The sequence below is a fragment of the Sebastes umbrosus genome, chromosome 3 (assembly GCF_015220745.1).
Source record: "Sebastes umbrosus isolate fSebUmb1 chromosome 3, fSebUmb1.pri, whole genome shotgun sequence".
Classification (NCBI taxonomy): Eukaryota; Metazoa; Chordata; class Actinopteri; order Perciformes; family Sebastidae; genus Sebastes; species Sebastes umbrosus.
The window spans coordinates 23,948,130-23,969,107 of NC_051271.1; the positions used below are offsets into that span (position 1 = coordinate 23,948,130).

Here is a 20,978-nt window from a genome sequence, read left to right on the forward strand (position 1 = left end):
TCCAATTCAAATCAAAGTCTGATCAAACCTCACCATCAAAGACCTGATGAAACACATTTTATTCTTCTTAAACTCTTACCAATTTAGAAATATGTTTATTTTTTTACTTTGAATGTTTATATTTTAGTCACAAATATTTAATTTAAAGATAAATTAAATTTTAAATGTAGGACTTTTATTTCGAATGGAGTATTTTTCCAGTGTTTACTTAGATTTTTTAGTCAATTAATTAATTCAACCTTTATTTATACAGGGCGGGCCAATTAGAGGAGTTCTCTCTCTTTTACACCCTGTGTACACAAGACAGTAAAAGCAAAGACAACAATTAGACAGAAATAAAACATACATTAAGGGATAAAAGCCAAGTTAAATATGTGCACCTCACTAGTATCTTACATTTGCAGGTACAGGAATAAATACTCATGATGATCTGAATAAAACCGGCGAACAGGCATGCACACGTTTGTGCAATAACAACGATTGATCAGCCCCTCGGCTACAACCCCGTTTGACCGTGTGAAGGCCAGCTTTTTTCAGCTTATTGACCTGTTAGCCTCTCCTAGCCTCTGGTTCTAATGTGCCATTACGTAATGCTCAGTTTGACTCTTTAACTCCGCTGTCCAGCTGAAGCCATGTGAATGGATGAACAGGCTTTCTGCCAAACAATCTAGCCAATTAAATTTTTATGCATGTGGCACCTTTTTGCTGTTACGTGAAGGTCTTTCAGTCTGAGGAGCGTCACATTGAACTTCACAGAGGACAGATGGTTTGAGAGAGACTGCCAGAGATAATAACATTAAGTGGAAATATTAGTTTGGTGTGTGTAGTGGAGAACATCCGGCTGTCACTCTTACACAGCGCAACTTGTGAATAAATTAAATTATACAGTAAGTCAGGATGTTTTAATCTATAAAACGCTAATAGTCAGGAATACAAAGAAAAAATGTGTCCCAACTTTAGTCTCATTTAAATCTACATTTGTCTTTATTATAAGGGAGACCGTATAGAGGTGACAGGAGGGATGACATGCATTAAAGGTCCGTGGCCAGACTCAAGTCTGGGGTGTTTTGATTACGTAGTTGGCATCTTTTAAAGAGGCGTTCTACCGATATTACACATGAAGGTCAGTTTACTCTATTATGAAAACTGGTGGTTTGTGTTCAGAGAAAGCCTCCATTAAAAAACTGGGAATATGGAGTTTGAAAGACGCATTCATTTATCAGTTGGGGCGGATCTAATGAAAGATGCTGTTGAGATGCATTGTGGGAAATGTAGGATCCAGTGTGGAGCTTAACCCATACACTAGGGACTAAAAGTCAGAATATCCCAGCGTCTGATTCTTCGATTTTGCCCGTTCGTCTCTTGCCAGTAGAGCTAAAACGATTATTAGATTAACCGATCACAAGAAAATTCATTATTTTGATAATCATTTCAGTCATTTCATGCTCTCCTTTGTCATATATGATAAAGTAAATGAAATATTGTCAGGCTTTGGATCGTAGTCGGACAAATCAGCAGTTTGAAGACATCACTTTGGACTCTGAGAAGTTGTGATGTTTTTTCACCACTTTTTGACAATTTTGTCATAGACCGATTAATCAAGAAAATAATTGGCATAATAATTGATAATGAAAGTAATCGATAGTTGCAGCCCTACACTTGCAAGTTTCTCAGCTTTGCGGTAGTGCAAAACTGAATCACCGGAGTAGTCCTTTAATCCCCTATAGGTCATGTAGATGCCCTGCTTCCCTGTACTTTTGATTAATGAATTCCTCTATGCCCTTCGGTTTCCCTTTGTAAACCTTTATTACTGCACTGAAACTGTGCATGTTATACTGTTTTTAATTGATTTCATTATAGTTTATCGTTTAAAAAAACGGTTTGAATGCATTTCTTTGCCTTATAGAAAGAACTTTGAATGGACTCTTGTTGAGTTTGAAAGGTGCCATACAAGTAAACTTAATACTTCTATCTAGAGATGCACAAACCACTTTTTTTCATTTCTGATCCGATTCTGATACCTGCATTTGGAAATCTGCCGATACCAATATAATTCCTATATTAGAGCTTTTTTAGCATAAAATTTGCATTGCATTGCAATTTTGCATTCAATTTAAATATATTTTTTTTAGTAGTTAGGCTTCACATACAAACAGATGTAGGAGTGCAAGTTGCCTTGGCAGCTCCTTCATTGTTTTGAAAAACTTGAAAGCAAATTGACAACTTCTTCATACGGTTTTCAAATCGTGTTTGCCCGGTTGAAAGCTGGAGGACCGTTACTGTGAAAATATAAACGACAGGAATGTGTTGTTTAACATGTTTATCTCTAGTTCTGGGCTTGGAAGTGTGACTCGACCTCAGTGCTAAGGACAGTAGCGTAGATAACTAGCTTCTTTGCATCCGTAACACGACCAGAGGGACATTCTCCACCATTATTACATATTTATATGGATTATAGATCAGTTACCTCAGGTCGATATACCGGTATTGGTTCGGATCGGTCCCATCTCTACTTCTGTCATCGTCTTACTTCCATCATACTTTCTAGAAATAGACATTTCTGAATGTAATGTAATAATGTGTGTTTATTAGCTACAGTAAAAGTAAAAAAAACACATCTGACAAGTAGGTTATTTTTATTATTGAGCAATAAGGGTTACTCAATAATTTACTTCACTCCTCCCGTCTTCTCCTTAAAGATGGAGCGAGAAATCCTGATTGAGCAAACGCTGTGGAGGAGTGTCGAGAGGGAGCGGCGCTCAGAGAGAGGGAGTGTGATTACCTGCTTCTCTCTCTCTCTCTCTCTCTCTCTCTCTCTCCCTCTCCCCTTGTAGTCACCTCCCTCTCAGGGAGTGTACACATACACACACACACTCCTGCACTCTGCTTGTTCACACACGCACTCGGCTTCATGCTGCACGCACACACCCACCGTCTCCTCCTACTGTCTGTAAGGACTGTGCACATCAAAGAAGAAGCTCGGTCAGGACTCTGCTCGGACAGACACTAGTGGACTGTAGTACGGATTTGGACAGGCTGTGTGTTGGTGTGTGTGCATGTGTGTGCTTAGAAGGAGAGGCAGTGTTGATCCATGTGCTGGAGATAAAGCAAGACAAGTGATTTTTTTTTTTGTGGTTTGCCACTCAGACGCAGAAACTTTTTCTGACTCGCGTAAGGACCCACTGCTCCTTCTTGTGCCAGTGTCATCTCACTCGACAGGGTGAGTGCTGCTCAACTCCCAGTTTGACTTTCTCACACTCCCTCTTTCTTAATTGCACACTCTTTCCTTTCTCTTCCGTGTTGTCTCTCTCTCTTGATATCTTTCATGTCCTTGCTCCCTCGGATCTCTCTCTGCAGTTCTGTTATTGATCTTTTACTCTTTAGACCTCTGGCCGCAAATGTCTGACTGTGTTAGTGTGTGTTAGTGTGTGTGTTAGTGCGTGTGAGCTCATATTTTCCCCTGGGGATTCAAAGTCAGCGTGCATGTGCATGAAGTACAGGCTCAAACAAGATGAAACAAAACTCTTTCTTCAAGCCAGCTCTTTTCCTTGAATCGGTGCATATTTGAAAAACTATTTTTAAGAAACTTTTCTTGCACAGCTCAGATTTATTTGACTCGCACTCCTTTTTAGTTTAATTATCCTATTGCTCAAACTTGGACAAGTATAGCCACTCATTCGCTTCCATAAGCGTGGAAGTATTTTCTTCTTTTTTTTTTCTGAAAAAAAATGTCAATATGAAACTGAAGTCGTTCCACAACATTGAAAATGACATCATCCACCGTCCCAGTCATGTCATCTCCACCACCGCAGATGGCTATTTATGGTGGCGTCCACCCTTCAAAACACTACCATTCACTGAAATATGTGCCTTGTGGTTTGAATCGCAGTCTGTTTGAGGTCTTTTCATTAAGCTTGGTATCCTGTTTCTCACGTCAAGGTTTATGAACCTATGAGTGAAGCTTAGAGCTGCAACCTCAAGACTTTCTGAGTAGCCAAACTGTGTGTGTACTGCAGAGCATCTAATGTCAAAAGTTGACATTGAATGCTTAGTCAGATTTTTAGACTTGTTTTACTTTTTATTTGATCAGACATTTCCTTAAATTGGAAAACCTTTACTTTAGCAAAGTTCTTTATTTACGTCGGCACATTTTGTTGAATTATAATACGAGTTAAACATAATTTTATTCCCATCAATCAGGCTCTGGTATCATGTTGGTACAACACTCTTGCTGTCAGGACTCGTTGGCTGTGGAACGACCTGCCAGCTACATCAATATCTTTTAAATCACTTTTGAAGACGTATTTTCATTAAAAGGCTTTCTTAGGGGCTGATTAACACCAAGACATGTCGCTACAGGCGCGACCACTTCAAAAACGCCTTGGCAAAGCGTGTCGGGCAAAACAGCGGTGCGCCTGTGGAGCAGGGCTATGTGGTTGCAACCGGGCGATCAAATGTTGATTAATGGCAAAATGTGTTGGTGCCTTCAAATGGGGTCGTGGAAAGTTTCTGAAAGCTCCGAGTTCACGAGTTGTGACGTGTTTGTTGACGTTGTCAGAAATGGCGGAGGCCATGGAAGTTCATTTTGCGGTGCATAATAAGTGAATATATTGTAATTTTAGTCCTATACTATTTTTCTTCATAGTTTTATAATATGTCTGAGGAAAATGTTGATATTCCCAACGGCCTCATCTTTTTCCTCTGACATTATGCCTTTGCATTTACTGCATTATGTTACCCACTTGCTAGCTTTCTAAATTGTTAGCCGATGTGGCTCCTAGACGCCGACAGTAACGTTAATATTGCCTTTGCTTAGCAGCGGTGTTCTCACAACTCACGACTTGAACGCCAAGCACATCGTGTACACGACTTCCCATGTTGTAAACACAAGCTCATGAGTTTAATTTGAAGACACCATGTGTGTCTCTCTCTCTCTCTCTCTCTCTCTCTCTCTCTCTCTCTCATGTGGAAGACATCATTCCACATGAATCTATCACAACAAGAGATATGAATTCTCCCTTATAATTTCTCTTCTCAATTTTTGGGGTTATTTTTATTCTTAACTATTGATATACACTGTACTTTCTTCCTAACGTTGAGAATGAAGTACATGGTAATCATCCGTTGTTTTTAAGTTTCCTTATGCTTTCCTTGATACACATTATTGTGTATTTGATTGTTGGGTTTTATGTGTTCGTTGTAAAGCACTTTAATGCTGGTTTTGATAAATGCTATACAAATCAACTTTATTATAACACACAGCCTTGTTGTTGGCCGGTGAGTGTGATAGTGTCTGTGTCCTGTGTCAGTTTATAGTAAGACTCTCTGTGTATAAGTGAATCCATGATTTCTTTTATGGTCTTGCAAATTACACATAGATGTTCTTTAGTAGCTAATGGACACAGGACTTGTGAACTTTTCGTCAGTGGGGAAATAATAGAAAACCGCTGATTCAATGTGAAGCGTCAATAGATAGAACAGCACACTCACCAAGTTAATTGCTGACGTCTGGGAATGCAGTAATGTTGATAAAAAAAAAAGCTAGACAATATATTATATGTTTATGATTATACAGGTTTCAAACAAACCCCAGGTTAGCCAAAGGTATATGAAAGAAAAAAATAAACTGTAAAATTAGGATTATGATTTTTGTTCTAAACATCCATCAAACTCTCTGGTTCAGCTTTGACTCACCATACTTGGTGTAGTTGTGCAGTCATACAGTTTGTGCAATGAGGGATTATTACCAACATTTCAGGTGCACTCACTAAAGCTTTTACCTCCAAATAAAGTGGTTTAGATAATCTGTCTAAACTGTTGATTGCCTGACTTCTCGTGTTTCTTGCCCCATCGGACTTTGTAGTAGTAAACTGTTCACTTTGTTCCCAGATTTTTGTCATCATTTTAATTTCAATGTTATGAAAACTAATAGAAATGATAGCCAGAAATCCCAAAATTGGAATTATCCTTTAATTACAGCTTGATATCAGTGGGCTACCTCCGGGTCTGAAAAGTGAAGCCAATGCTGAAGTGCCTTAAAATTGCATTCTGTCTAACAGCCAGCAGGGGGCGACTCCTCTGGTTGCAAAAGAGGAAGTCTGATTTTATTGAAGTCTATGAGAAAATGAGCCTACTTCTCACTTGATTTATTACCTCAGTAAACATTGTAAACATGAGTTTATGGTCTTAATGGGGTTTTTTTTCCACCCACGAATCGATTTGTTTGATTCATATTATCCACCCACTCTGACCAGACTCCAGTACACGTTAATCATTGAATCACTTCTGTCTGTAATGTTGTAAAACTGCCTCCTAGAATAAAGGACTATTGTGAGCTAATCTGAACATCTGAATGTGTAATCGTGGATGCCATGGCTTCCAGAAGTGCTTTGAAACATAACCGACATAATCATTACACTAAAGCGATGCATGTGGACATGTTATGGACTAATGCGCTGGCATGCTTTTGCCAAAACAGAAACTTAAGATCTGATTTGTTTTTTTCAACAAAATGTTTGTTCACTTTTGCACGTTTGGAATATACTGTACAGCAGCTGCTTTGTCAGGAAATGAAAAAAGGGAACTATTCACAGTTCGGCAAACAAATGCTATAATTAAAATTATAAATCCTGGCATCATGTGCGTCCACATAGAAAGAAGTCAAAAAAAGAACGGGAAGAAATAAATCAGATAAACAAAAATACCTTAAAAGATTGGCCAAATTCACAATTAAATCGGTACAGCACCTCATTACTTTGGTAATCTAAAATGAGTAATTACAGGAGCCCATTTGTTTAGAAACATGTCTGTCTTTACATGGAGTTTTGCTGTAATTTTTTCCATTGTGTATAATTTTATTAACCTGTTTTGCCATTGATGTATGTGGCTGGCAGTGGTTTGAGTCAAGTCAAGATAATTATCATTTTTTTTGCCACCAATAAAAGGATAAGCAGCAGGTAAGCCTTTTCTCTTTTCCATAGCGCCATTAGGGATTACTCCTATAATAAAAAACAATGTGTCTAGTGGTAAATCAATGTTCAAAATGACAAGTAATTCTGTATGAATTTTGGACAATCCCAAAAAATATAATTAGTTTGTTGTTCTGTCATGATACGATGAAAGGAGTTCTGAAATACCGTGTTTTTAATTTCCAGCTAAATTCTTTCCATAGTGGGCTATTTGTTGCTCTATGTCCAAGATCTGTTTTTATGTTTGCGTGGGTTTGTGCATGACTGTGTGGATTTCTGTACAAACACCGTCTCATAGAAAATGTGCAGATTGCTTTTCAGAGTTCATGTATATGTTGCATGCGTGCACAAAGCAGGTAAACAGAGTGACACACTCACAGACTGACACTCAGACGTAGCCTGGCTCATCCTTTCATACTCATTCGCACGTGTGCTCTGTAGCAAATGAAGCAGCTATAGGATTACCAGCAGGGCTGTTATCCTATTACAAGACAGAGGTTGAAAGCTGTCATCTGTGTGTGATAGCATACAGTCTAAACTGAGGGAAGTGTTTTCTCACTCGCTCAGACACACACAATGAATATGTACTGTCAACATTCTGGCATGACATCTGTGTTAACACCTGTACATTCCCCGTCTTGAATTTCACTTGGAACGTTTACAAAACATTACATCTACTGATAAGGCGGGGCTGGTTTGTTTTATAGGTAGTGTGTTTTTGGATTAGGTTTGGGGTTGTGAGATCATCGTTGTTCGGACGGGAGAGATCTAAAAGTCCTTGCAGACAATCAGATGGAGGTATTGATAGTAGAGGTGAGAGTCTTTCTGCTCATAGCTTTAGGCCCAACGCTGCATTGGTAACTGATATCTTGACACCAGTAAGTAAACTTTGAACCCCCCCTCCTCCAGCACCAAGCCTTGGCAAGCCAAAGAGAGGAGTGGCTGCTAGTGTACGCGTTTATGAGTTATGAGGTGCATAAAAGACAATCCTGTAGGTGAGGAATAGGTGCGTACGTATGCTTTGCACGTCTATATACAAGTACAGACCCACACAAGAACTCTGGCAGAGCAAACCAGATGCACAGTATATCTTTTTTTAAAGTCATATCTGTGTTTTCAGTTTAGTTTTATGACTGTTTTTACAGCCCCCTTATTGCGGTTCCTGCTGTGACTCACTGGTCACGGACTAAAATAAATTTCCCTCTGACAAAAAGGACTGCATTTTTTTGTTGCCAGACATAAAGCCTGTCAAAGAAGCACTGTGAATAAAACCCTTTTTTCCGCTGTCATTGAAACGTGCTTGACTGTCTTTTGATCAGCAAGAAGCCGGTGTAAAAATAGCCAGAATAGTGTTTTTGTCATCAGTTCTGTGAGACAGGCCGCTCACCACGCAGCCCTGCTGTGTACCTGCTGCTAGACACAGCTGAGAGGAAGCTGCCGCTGGCCTGATTACAACCTGCTTTAGATGTGACAAGATGTCTCAGCTTTCTGTCCTGGAAGCCTCTCCCTCTGCTCTTGTAAGCCTCAGCAATACATGAATGCTGATTATATCAACCCAGATGTGCGTGGCATAGCATGTGCATAGCTTACTGAGCATTGCACCGACTGGTGGATGCCTTCAAAATGTTAGTCAAATGTAGATATTTAAAGCAGGTTGATTCTCTCAGTGAGGTCGATAGTTGATTCCTCTCATGCCTTTAATGGCATCTGCCTTATTTGCTGTTTGGCATATTCAAGTTCCTATGAGGAAGTTACCCTTTTAGATATTGGTTTTGTTGTTGTAGAGCAGAGCAGGTGATCATGATCAAGAATGTATTTTGGGTGGCTCTGCATTGCAACACTTACCTTGCACAGTAGCTGGATTCTTGAAATGCCACAAGATCACGCAAGAATCACAGGATCACTTCTCACACGAAAATCCATCTCGTCAGGCTTCAAGTAATGCGTTTGTGTCCGGCAAGCCAGATCACGGACCAATCAGCGTCCTGTGAGGAGCTACAGGCAGCTACGTGCGTGGCTTAGGTGTGTGTAACAAGTGGCGACTGTTCGTTCTAAACAACAACGGCGGCTCCTGAAGAGGTTAGCGTAGATGCTGCAATAGCATCAGTTATATCAGAACTGGAGAGTATTTCTTCATTAAAAGAAGAGCAAAGTACGCCACTGAAGGTTTTTGCTCTTCTCCTGACTGGCTTCGGCAAGAGTTTGATTGACAGATGGTTCATCCAATCGCCTGCCAAGTATTTTTGAAAGTGACGCCCCTTTTCCTTATCAGGCCAAAGTTTTAATCTGTCAAATACTTAGGTTTATGACCAAATGCTTGCTGTACTTTAGTGCTAATAGTAATTGTTAGCATGCTAACACAGTCGTTGAAACATAGTAGACCTTATACTTGCTAAACATCACCATGTTAGCGTGCTGACCTTAGCATTTAGCTAAAAGCTGCAGTCTTGTTCAAGCGAAATACCATCATCATGTTCCTTTTCTTTGTCTATTATGATAATAAACTAAATATCTTTGGGTTTTGTACTGTTTGTCAGACAAAACAAGCTATTTGAAGACATGTTTTTGGACGCTGTGAAATTGGGGCGGGCAATTTTCATTATTTTCCAACCAGGGCTGGCTTAGTCGATTAGTCGACTAATCAGTCATTTTGGTCTTAGTCAACCAAGATTTCCTAAGTTGATTAGTCATTTTTTTATGCTTTTTTCATGCTGAATGACTTATTTCCAAGAAACTCATGAGCACATCTGTGGTAAAAAAAACAATATTTAAAGTTGAGCTTTTGTGTGATTCTTTGTGGAGAAACTCAGTTTCACAGATCTGTTGATTAAATCAACTAATCGATTAGTCGACAAAACATATGAATGTTAGTCAGCTAAGACTTTTTTTGGTCAAGGACAGCCCTATAATAATAGACAAAAAGATTATTCAAATAATCGAGAAAATAATCTGAAGACAATGAAAACTTTGCCTTGTGTTACGTTTTTGTTGCACTGTTCACACGTTTCTTTGTGTAGTATGTTGTGCACATTTTTAGAAAGTTGCACTATCTTGGAATGATGTATAGTAAGTATAATGAATATGAAGTTGAATTGTTGTTTTATTGAGGTTATGCAAAATGTGTTTTATTGCCCAAGTTAAGTGTGTGAATTCTGCAGGTTCAGCTGTAAGGATGGATATATGGATGTGACTGATAGTGTCCTAGAGGCAGTCAGACTCTTAAACACCTGAGTAGTTTAATGCAGCTCGTCTTCAGGTAGGAAACATTCCTGTGTGACAGCATGAGGCTCTCTGCGACGGCCTCGGGGTAGAAGATGAGAGGTGGAAGAGTAAACTGAGACATGGAGAGTCACAACCTCCTCCCGTGCACTTCTGTTACTCAGAGATTTTCCTTCTTTTTGTTTATTTTCTTTAACCAGATTTTCTCCGTCTGTCAGATTCATTTTCCGCTCAGCTTCTTTCCAGACAGCAGCGCTGCAGCCACACCTGCATCACGCCAACCAAATGCTGTTATTTTTACTCCACTCACTGTGATTTCACTCTGTTTGCGTCTTGGTTGTATTTATTTAGCCATCATCTGAAAGGTCAGCGGGCAGCGAACATAAAGCAGAAGAATGATGTCATTGTTTTTAAGGACAGGATTTAGGTGTGATCTCTAAGAACACAGTGTGCTGTGATGTGTTGTGTCTTGCTTTGCCCTATCATCTCCATTGCTCCTTTACTTCCTTGCTCTCTCTGCGTTGTTGTTTGGCTTGTTTTGCGTTAACATCTTGTCCATCAACCTCCTCCACCCCTAATTCATAAGTAATGACCACGCAGCAGGCATGCAGGGAGCCAGGCAGAGTAGCAGAGCAGACATGCCGGCTGGCCAGGCCTCGTCCCAGCGGACCAGAGCCACTTATCTCTCACAATAATGACATATGCATCGACTAGCTTAAGGAAAGTGGCTAAAAAGAGACTCAGGATTTGGAAAATCTCATAGGTTTTCTTCTCCTTATTTATGTACTGTATTATAATTGACAGAGTGTCCTCAAAACAACCTATTTCATACAAAAGCTACATTTGTTTGCCGAGGAAGTTTAAAAACTTGTTTGTGCCCACCTCAATCAACATTTTACATTTTAAATAATGTTTCTTGAGCCTGTAAGGTTGTGCAATGGCGTCATGGTGTTCTTATTCTTATTTTTATCAGTTATTTATGCTGTTTTATGCAGATCTTGTGCAATATATGTTGTTTGTGGTATATGTTGTTATGCGTTTCTCTGTTTACATGTGGATTGTTGTTTGTTTTTAATGTTTCTATTTATTGATGCTGCTGTGGAGGCAGCTGATAGTGTGCAGCACTGAGTCCAAGACAAATTTCCTCAAGGGGACAATAAAGTGTATCGTATCGTAAATCAGGATTAACACTGTAAAGTCATCACAATACTGATATTATTAAACAATCTGTACGTAGCACAGTTGTCATTTGTCAACACATAATGATGGGGGATCTACAAGTAGAAATGTAATATAATATTTATAACACAAATGATTTAATAAGGACTAAGTATAAACAGTAAACTCATACATCCTATTCTTAAACCTTAAACGAGGTTTTCACACTTAACTCTTGTCGTTGTTTTGATGCCAACTTAGTCGATTCCACTTCATTAATACATTCAAAAGGACTGGATTCTGTGTGGATTTGAGGATGCAGCATAAGCATGTGTCTAATTCATTTATCTCGAGGAAGCTTTGAAGTACCGACATAAAGAGAAAGTCCTCGTCATAATGACATTAATGACTGGTGTTGTTACTTCATTCCTTAGATGCTCACCAGACCTCAAAATACAAACCGTATAATTAACAAATTACAGTATTCCATTACATTGTAAATTTAAAATAGTACCACGTGGAACACCACAAGATATTGTCTTGGTCTGAAACTTGAGGTGGAGAGGGTGGAGCTAAGTACATCCGAACACTTAATAAGACATTTTCAGGGGACCAAAAAGGTTATAATTAACTTTCATGAACTGAAAACACACTGTGAAAGAGTTAACGTTGTAAAATGAAAACACGGACAACTCTCAGACTGGACAACACCGTGGTAGCGACCTGTCAATCACAAGGTAGCCACGCCCTAAAGCATACCCTGCTTTATGGTCTATTTGACTCTAAATGGGACCATAATTTACTAAATGAACATCATGCTGTATTGAAGAAGACTTGAAACTAGAGATTGAGACCATAAACTCATGTTTACAATGTTTACTGAGGTAATAAATCAAGTGAGAAGTAGGCTCATTTTCTCATAGACTTCTATACAATCAGACTTCTTTTTGCAACCAGAGGAGTCGCCCCCTGCTGGCTGTTAGAAAGAATGCAAGTTTAAAGCACTTCAGCATTGGCTTCACTTTTCAGACCAAGAGGTTGCCTCATAAAAATAAGGAAGTGTTACTTTGATATTGAAGGAATGTAACACAAAGCAGGTACTCCTGATGCTCGAGTAGACAAACACTGTCCATAAGAAAGGGAACTGATTCCCCCCAAAATTAAAGCCACTGCTTCAAAATGTACAAAATTCTTTATGATTGTGGCGATCTGTTTTAGTCTTGTTTTTAATCATGTGTCCACGATAATAAAGGTTTTTTAGCTTTTGTACTTATTTAAACAAATCAGTGTCTTTTTAAGGGGGGACCAGTTCCCTGTCTTGGTTGCTCATGCTTTGCCAAATCGATCACATCTACTGTTACTTGTGAGAAAGGAACAGGAGTATCAACACCTATAAAAAGCCCCATCACCATAACTGTGAGAGATGATTCTCCTTGACTGACCTCTCCTCTCCTCTCCTCCCTCCCTCCCTCCCCTCTCAGATGACATGGCGTCCTCAGTACCGCAGCTCCAAGTTCCGCCACGTGTTTGGTAAGGCCGCCACCAAGGAGAGCTGCTATGATGGCGTGCCAATCACACGCAGCGTCCAGGACAACAACTTCTGTGCTGTCAACCCACGTTTCCTGGCAGTCATCACCGAGTGTGCCGGGGGAGGGTCCTTCCTGGTCCTGTCTGTCCATCATGTGAGTATCTCCATCACATGGCAGCTTTTACAGACTGATGTCAGCTTTTTAAAGTGGCACGTACACTCAGGATGCTGATAATGGATACTGTGATATGTTCTGTTGATATGTTCTCTAAAGGGAGACAATTTCTCTGGCTTACAAGGTGGAAAAGGGAAGAACGGCCAGGCTGGAGATCTCTGAATCTCCACTTCTTTCAGCAATTCAATTAGGTCTGGTGTTGTGCACAGACATTTCTCCAGTTGGAAAACAACTGACTTTTGGTGCCTTCAAATGAAACTTGTGAGCTTATGTTTACGAGATAATTATAAAATTACGAAGAAAGACAATATACGACTAAAATTACAGAATATATTAACTTATTATGCACCGAAATTTTACTTCCATGGCCTCCGCCATTTCTGACAACGTCAACAAATACGTCACAACTCGTGAACTCGAAGCTTTCAGAAACTTTCCACTTACGAGGTCGTGAATATCACACTAGGGGGTCGTTCATATGGACTCTTCTCGTGAACACGGTAAACACAACCCCATTTGAAGGCACCATTTATACAACAGCTCTGTCATGAAATCTATTTTTACGACGCCTTAAACATTTTCAGTTTTTGTTGACACTGTCAGAGAGGTGGTAAGGTTTACCATTGAGGTCGTAGTGGTTGTTGGTGTTGTACTGGACTGAGATAAATTGAAAGGTGCAGTGGTGAAAAATGTGTCAGTCAAGAACTTCATTCATGAATAAAATTACTTTGCAAACAAATTACTTTGCATCCTGACCACAGCTCTACACATAAATGCCCCTAAAAATGTTCCCTTCCTAAAACAAAAGTCAATTTTTTAAAATAATCATCTAACCAAAAGAAGAAGTAAGAGATAGTACAGTGTGTAGGGATGGCAGCATCTCGCTGTGAGGTTGCAGGTTGCGACCAACTGAAACTTCTCCCGAGTGCCAAGCGTGTAGGAGAACTACGGTCGCTGACGCAAAAACGTGAATGACCCTATTTTGAGCCAGTGTTTCGTTTGTCCCTTCTGGGCTACTGTAGAAACATGGCAGCCGGCTCTGGGAAGATTATTATTTTTTTGACTTTGGTAAAAAATGTGCTGAGTTGTCAACATTTTTCATGGTCTCTCTTTGCTCCTGCACACACAGCACACCTGGAAAAGACAGCTCTGCTTTCAGATTATAAATAGGCCGGCAACAGGGGAGCCAGAAGAATCTCTAAATACTAGGAAACCCCCGACAGCTCAATCACTTCAACCTAAACATCACATGTGGTCTTTTCTTCTCCTCATTATTCTGTCTTATCCCCCTCACCAACCTCACCTTAAATGTGATTAATCAAACGCTCTGCCAGACGTTATTTATGCACACTATCACATCCACCGGTGTTATCAGTAACACTAGTGATCCCTCACATAAACTGAGCCAGAAGTCCTCACTCGGGTGCCGGTTGAGTTTACAGTCCTGCTGTATATCTCCAGTCCAGAGCGATCCATCAAGCTGAACACCTCTCCCTCCTTTCTCCCTCTCTCCGTCTGTCTCCGTCTTTTAAATTATCACCACCCTCCTGGCATAGGCCGGAATTGCATAGGAGTTTAGGAATGACATAATTCATCTTTGACCCCCCTCTTCCCTCCTTTCACTGTCTGGAGGAGGTGAAACTTCCCCCCCTCTGCCGCCATTCACCTCCCATCTTTGTGTGTGCACTCACAGATAGGCTATTGTTCTGTGGAGAACACAGTTAACACATAAAGAACAGGAGTGTTGTACTTACTTGTGCATGTGTTAGATAATGGTTACATCATTCCCATCGTGTCCCAAACACACCTTACCTGCACAGTAATCTAGCCTGCAGGTGTGTGTGTTAATAGAAGGGAGGTTCTGTTCGTACAAACAGCGCAATTAGCCGTCTTGTTGAGGCAGAAAATCTTCGGTAACAGGATCGTGGACTACCAGGGTGTGTGTCTCTAACGTTTGGTGCAACTCACCTTTAGTTTGAGCAGTTTCTTGTTAATGTCAAGAAGATTTTGACAGCTTGCAGGTTGGGATGCTTGTACTAACCTGCACAGATCAACTTCTCCTGTTTCGATACTTCATCTGGCCATCTGTCTTTAAAGCTGCTCTAATCAATAGTTTTATATTAAAGGGGAGCTCCATCAATTTTCATTCAATTTATTTATATAGCATCAAATCAGAGTACAGTATAGAGCAGGTCTAGATTGTACTCTATAATTTAGAGACCCAACATGGCAGACTGATAAAAGTACTCCAATCTTCTGGTGATTTTCCACATCTATTGGTCCCATAGAGCAGGCGCAGTAGCATTTCCTTTAACCCCGCCTCCTAACTCTCAGTCCAGCCGTGGTCTGGTTTCACGAAAATGACTCTGGATTCAGCTATTACTGCATTTTAGGACCTAATGATTTAAATAAAAGCTTTTCAAGTCTTCATACTGGGAAGTTGATTTACCTAAAAATAAAAAATAAAAAGTATCCGTGTCTTTCCCGATGTAAGTCTATTTTTAAAAAGTATTTTTGGGCATCACGACGGACACAAAAGTTGTAATACCACCATTTGGCCACTTCGAAATTTTGCTCCAAAGCCCGGCGCTCTTCCTGGGGGCTTGAGCATAAAACACCCGAATCTCCAACTGAACTGTTTGTGATTGAGTTGCATTGTGGGTAATGTAGGCAAAAGACTAAATCTCTTCAAAAGCTCTGGTTCTATCTTGACACTTATTTTGTTTTAATTGTCCATCGTAAGTCTGACAATGTTATAGGAGTGCAATGCTAAATCATTCTTCTAACAATAAATTAAATGACTACATGTCAGGAGAAGAAGAGGGGTTGTTTGAAGTGATTGACCAACAGCTCCCCTCAGCTCTATGGAGCCTTTTAGCGGATTTTACCTCATTTTTGGTTTAATGGCCTACAACATATAAGATGTGTTATTTACGCTATTTTCTCATATGAACTGCGGACAGTGTCCAGAGTTGCCCTTTCACACATAGCACACAACTGGAGATTTGGTTTAGTCGACGAGTGGCGCCTGGCCTGTGTAGAGTCACGTAGCTGGTTCGTAATTTGCTCTTAAATAACCGTGTCTCTTGCCATTCCTTGAATTTGTGTGACGATTTTGGTGTTGGTCCTTACCGACAGAAGTCCCAGAATCTCATTGTCTCTCCAGTTAGACATTTTCGTTGGTGTCTTCGTGCAAATTTGCATATTTCCCAAAAAGTCTATTCCTTGAACCCAGTAATGCACATTAGTTATTTAATATGCTCTTTTTGTGTATCAGACAGGTAAAGTGGATCCTCTCCAACCCCGGGTATCGGGCCACAGAGGCAACGTGTTAGATATCAAATGGGATCCCTTCAACGACTACTGCATCGCCTCCTGCTCCGAGGACACCACGGTTTGTACATGCACACACACACACATAAAGTACATTTTCAAAATGGTTCAGTGATGTGTTATCATTTCCCTCCATTATGAGCATGTAGCGGCAGGGAGATCATTTTATTGCCTTGCTGTTTAACCTTGAAGAAGAAGTAGAAGTCATTCCTCACATTCCTCAGCTCTGACTTGGCAGAGAACAAATTTCTGTACACAGAAAGAGAAAAGAAAAGTCAACAGGGTTTAAGACTATTTTTTATAACGTATGACTTTATTTTTATAAAGTCGAACCTGGATTATTTCTGTAATAATTTTCATAGATTTGGAGGTATTAAGTGCAGCGATTGTTTTTTTTGTGTGTGTTTGCAGAGGTGGAGGAAATATTCAGATACTTAACTCAAGTCAAAGTACAAAGAACACACTGAAACAATACTCAGTTAGAACTGAAAGTCCTGCATTGAACATTTTACTTGAATAAAAGTGTGAAAGTATAATCAGGAAAACATATTTAAAGTATTCAGAATAAAAGTACTCTGCAGAAAAATGGCACATGTGACTGATATTGTTAAATATTATATCATTAGAGTATTATTACTCATGCATTAATGTAAAAGCAGGATTTTACTGTTGTAGTTGGTTGAGCTGGAGCTAAGTTTTAACTGTTTTGTATAGGAACTAATTATTATTTTAATTTTGGATTAATCTACTGATTATTTTTCATTAATAGATTGAATGTTTGGTTCGTAAAAATTCTGAAAATAGTGAGAAATGCTGTCAAAATTGCCCAAAGCCTAAAAGTGACACCTTCACAATGCTTTGTTTTGCCAACCAACAGTCCAAACCTCAACATTATTAAAGATAAATTAAAATTATTACATTTTAATTCAAAGGAAAAGCAGCAAAACTTTACATTTGAGAAGCTGAAACCATGAAATGTTTTTTGCATGAACATTTTCTTAACAATTATGAAAATACTTTCTGTCAATTGACTAATAAATTCAGCTGTACTTGTATAAACTGTTGGATAGTTTAATCTATAACATGAATACATCATATTTTATAAGCTCTTCATATGTCTTGTATGCTCAAATCTTAATTTGTAAAGTAACTAAAGCTGACAAATAATTGTAGTGAAGTATAAAGTACAATATTTCTGACATGTAGTAGAGTAGAAGTAGAAAGTAGTAGCATGTAGAAACATGGCGGAGCAACATGGCAGACCCTGTGAAGAGGACCCGCTCCCTATGTAGATATGAACGGCTCATTCTAAGCTAATGAAAACACAACAATTCTTAGTTTCATACACTAATGAAAACACAGTTATGAATATTATATTAAATTTCTACTTGTAGATCCCCCTAAATGTTACACACTGTTCCTTTTAAGTATAGTACTTGAGTAAATTTACTCTGTTACATTCCACCACTGTGTGTTTGTTAATGCTGTTTTCCTGTGTGTGTGTGTGTCTACAGGTGAAAGTGTGGGAAATCCCTCCTCATGGCGTGCTGAAGAACCTCACATCAGCGTGGAAGGAGCTTCAGGGTCACAGCCGCCGAGTGGGCCTCATTGAGTGGCACCCGACTGCTAAGAACATCCTCTTCAGTACAGCCTACGACTACCAGGTAACACACACACACACACACACACACACACTAATGGTGAAATGGTAAACAAATTGAGTTGGTATCTACTTTTATTACACGGCTGTGTTGAATACTCAGTTCTGATTGGTCAATCACGGTGTTCTGCAGTCTGTAATTTATGTATAACAGACCGTTGCTATGTATAACAGACCGTTGCTATGGGCGCAGCTCTGATGTCGGACTCTGGTGGACCGTTTTTGTGTAAAAATATTGATTTATCTTCAGTTAGTAGCCGTGTAATAAGCGGGATGTGAAAGAATCCCCTTCAGGGCGATAAGGGGCCAGCAGCATCGCCCTGTCGGGGATTCTTTCACAACAATGACCGGCTCTCTGTACATTATCCCTTACTTAAAGACCTTACTTACTGATGAGCACTTGTCTTTCAAGGCGCATATCCAATATGTTGGAAAAAAGCTTTTACTTGGATTTAACTTTAGAAACAAGTCTTGTTTTTCATTTGGTGTGAAATCCGATTATTACGTTAATTGTTGAAACTCTGTGTTGCTGCTATTCTTGACCTGGTATCTCTTGTAAAAGAGATCTCTTTTTTTACACTTTAATTTTTATTAAAGTTTTCCACATTTGTAAACATACAAACCCAACAGATGTGTTTATAATCAGTCAAATAAACCTAAAAATACAACATAATAAACAAATAAATAAAATAAAAGACTTGTTTAGGAGTTACCTTCCTAGTAGTCTATTCATTCTCACAGTTTCTTCTGCTGAATCTTTCCGTGTTCTTCGTCGCTGTTTTGGATCCTGCTTTGTTCATTTTTCCTCCATCTGTGTTTCTTGTAATCTCAATCGTTGCATTAGTTTTTCCATTATCCAGATTTCCTCTACTATCTCCATCCATTGTTCCTGGGTAGGAAGGTCCACTTTGTAAAAGATATCTTTGATATCATATTATATTTATTTGATATTAAACCTGGTTAAATAAAGGCTTCATAGAAGAAAGTCTTGAACCACTTTTACATCTAAAATAAACAAAATAATTTAGACTTTTTAGTGGACTGCTTTATTTTTAGCTTGATTAAACCTGCAATCAGTTTGAAAGTGAATTTTCTTACAAAATGTCCAAGCCAAACCTCAAAGTACAAAAAGTGGCCAATTTCTTGAGTTCAGTTCCCTCTTAATCGGTGGTTGGTTGCTGAATTTGTGTATGTATGTGTGTGTGTGTGTGTGTATTAACATGAGTGTATAATTTCCATGTCCAGGTGATGATCTGGAACCTGGACTGTCCAGAGCAGGTGATAAAGAACCCCATACGGACAATCAGCCACCACACAGACGTCGTCCTCTCCATGTCCTTCAACACAGATGGCAGCCTCTTCGCCACCACCTGCAAGGACAGGAAGGTCCGACTCATGGAGCCGCGCTCAGGAAACATACTGCAGGTGATGAAGTGAAATTAGTATGTTCCTTTTGAAAAATCCACATATTTTTCAGAGAAAATCAATGAAACCTAAAAACCACGAGCCTTAGTTGTCATGTACAATAGCATCCCAGCCAGTATTGCATAAGTGGGAGTTCCTGCTTCCTTTCCTCCGAGCCCAGGCGCTCATCCAGCACCACACATCTAAAACTGACACCTCTGGCCTGAGCAGCATAACTCCACCGACCTCTGGGTCAACAGCCAGTGACTCATACACTTTACATCAGTCCGCTCTCACTAGCTTCGCCTGCCAAACAAGCTCGTAAAGTGGACACATAAGGAACATTACGTCACAGTGCTATTTTTATTAGCCTACACCTTTTTTATATTATATATATCAAATGTTTAGTATGCTTGATGCTTGTTGTGTTTGCAGGAAGCCAACTGCAAGACGCACAAAGCCAGCAAGGTGCTGGTTCTGGGTAACATGAAGATGCTCTTCACATCAGGCACTTCTCGTTGGAACGACCGACAGTTTGCTCTGTGGGATCAGGTGAGAGCCACTGACGGCACGGGAAGTAATTTGTGACACAGTTATTTTAAAAAGCTCCACTAACTCGCTTTTGTCGGCGCTTTCATGCGGTCTTAATCAGCAAATTGTCAGCTAGACGGTGTCAATATGTGGAGTTCCTGTCATGGTGATGACACATATACTCACTTGTTATCAGGTGACTCCACACGTCATGTGGTGACACCTGAACCAGCTCCATTCACTGATGAAGACCATGAGATGCAATCTGAGCTCTGAAAAAGCAAGAAAGTGGACCTTTGAGTTTTTTTTATTTTTTTATTTTAAACTTTATTAAGAGAATATATGGCACAATGTCAGACATCCTAGACTTCACATATTGTCAAGATAGACAAAAGACTGACTACGATAAACATTAGAGAGATAGAGAAAAAGAAACAACTAATGAGAGAAGAAATAGACAGCATTTTAAAATTACATACTAGACAGATCACCAAATATTTGGTTATAATATTGTATGTTAGACAAACTTTTCTTATTATTTGGACATTTGAGTTTGTATTCAAATTTCTTGTTGTATTCGATGACCAAAGATGTTCAGTTTACTGTCAGATAACCAGCGAATGTTTGGCCATTTTGACTTGAAAAGCGGCTAGATGATTAATCGAAAATCAAAATACATTTTCTGTCAAGTGACTAATCGATTAGTTTCCATTTCTGTATTTTCCTGCAAGCGGCTACTCAGAAAGGGCAACCCAAAGTACAGCAGGCTGTTCTCATACCACCGTTCGTAGCTACATTCGTAGGAAAACGCACGAAAAATTAGGAATATGTCTTCCTGGATATGCTTCACTAAAGAAGGTTCTTTTGATTCATTTAACAACAACAACAAATAGTGACATACAGAAATGTCTTGACTACAAAAGTACATGTATACGATTCACACAAGAAGCACAGGAAAACCAACAAGTCAGCAACAACAAAATAATAAGCGCAAAGGCCCAG

General features: G+C 39.4%; 1 protein-coding gene across 3 annotated transcripts in view; it reads left to right on the plus strand.

Moving 5' to 3' along the window:
• Positions 1–20,978, plus strand: part of coro2a (coronin, actin binding protein, 2A) — a 48,689-nt gene that overhangs the window by 19,436 nt on the left and 8,275 nt on the right. Inside the window, exons 1-7 of one of the 3 annotated variants that reach the window (XM_037765321.1) lie at positions 2,950–3,019; positions 3,148–3,220; positions 12,827–13,027; positions 16,326–16,442; positions 17,896–18,045; positions 19,287–19,466; positions 19,881–19,997. In XM_037765321.1, coding sequence (XP_037621249.1) covers positions 12,827–13,027; positions 16,326–16,442; positions 17,896–18,045; positions 19,287–19,466; positions 19,881–19,997 — 765 coding nt within the window. In that variant the 5' untranslated portion in view covers positions 2,950–3,019; positions 3,148–3,220. Of the gene's footprint in view, positions 1–2,887; positions 3,221–12,826; positions 13,028–16,325; positions 16,443–17,895; positions 18,046–19,286; positions 19,467–19,880; positions 19,998–20,978 lie in introns of those variants that run through there. The other 2 variants (XM_037765320.1, XM_037765319.1) reach the window with 2 other exon arrangements.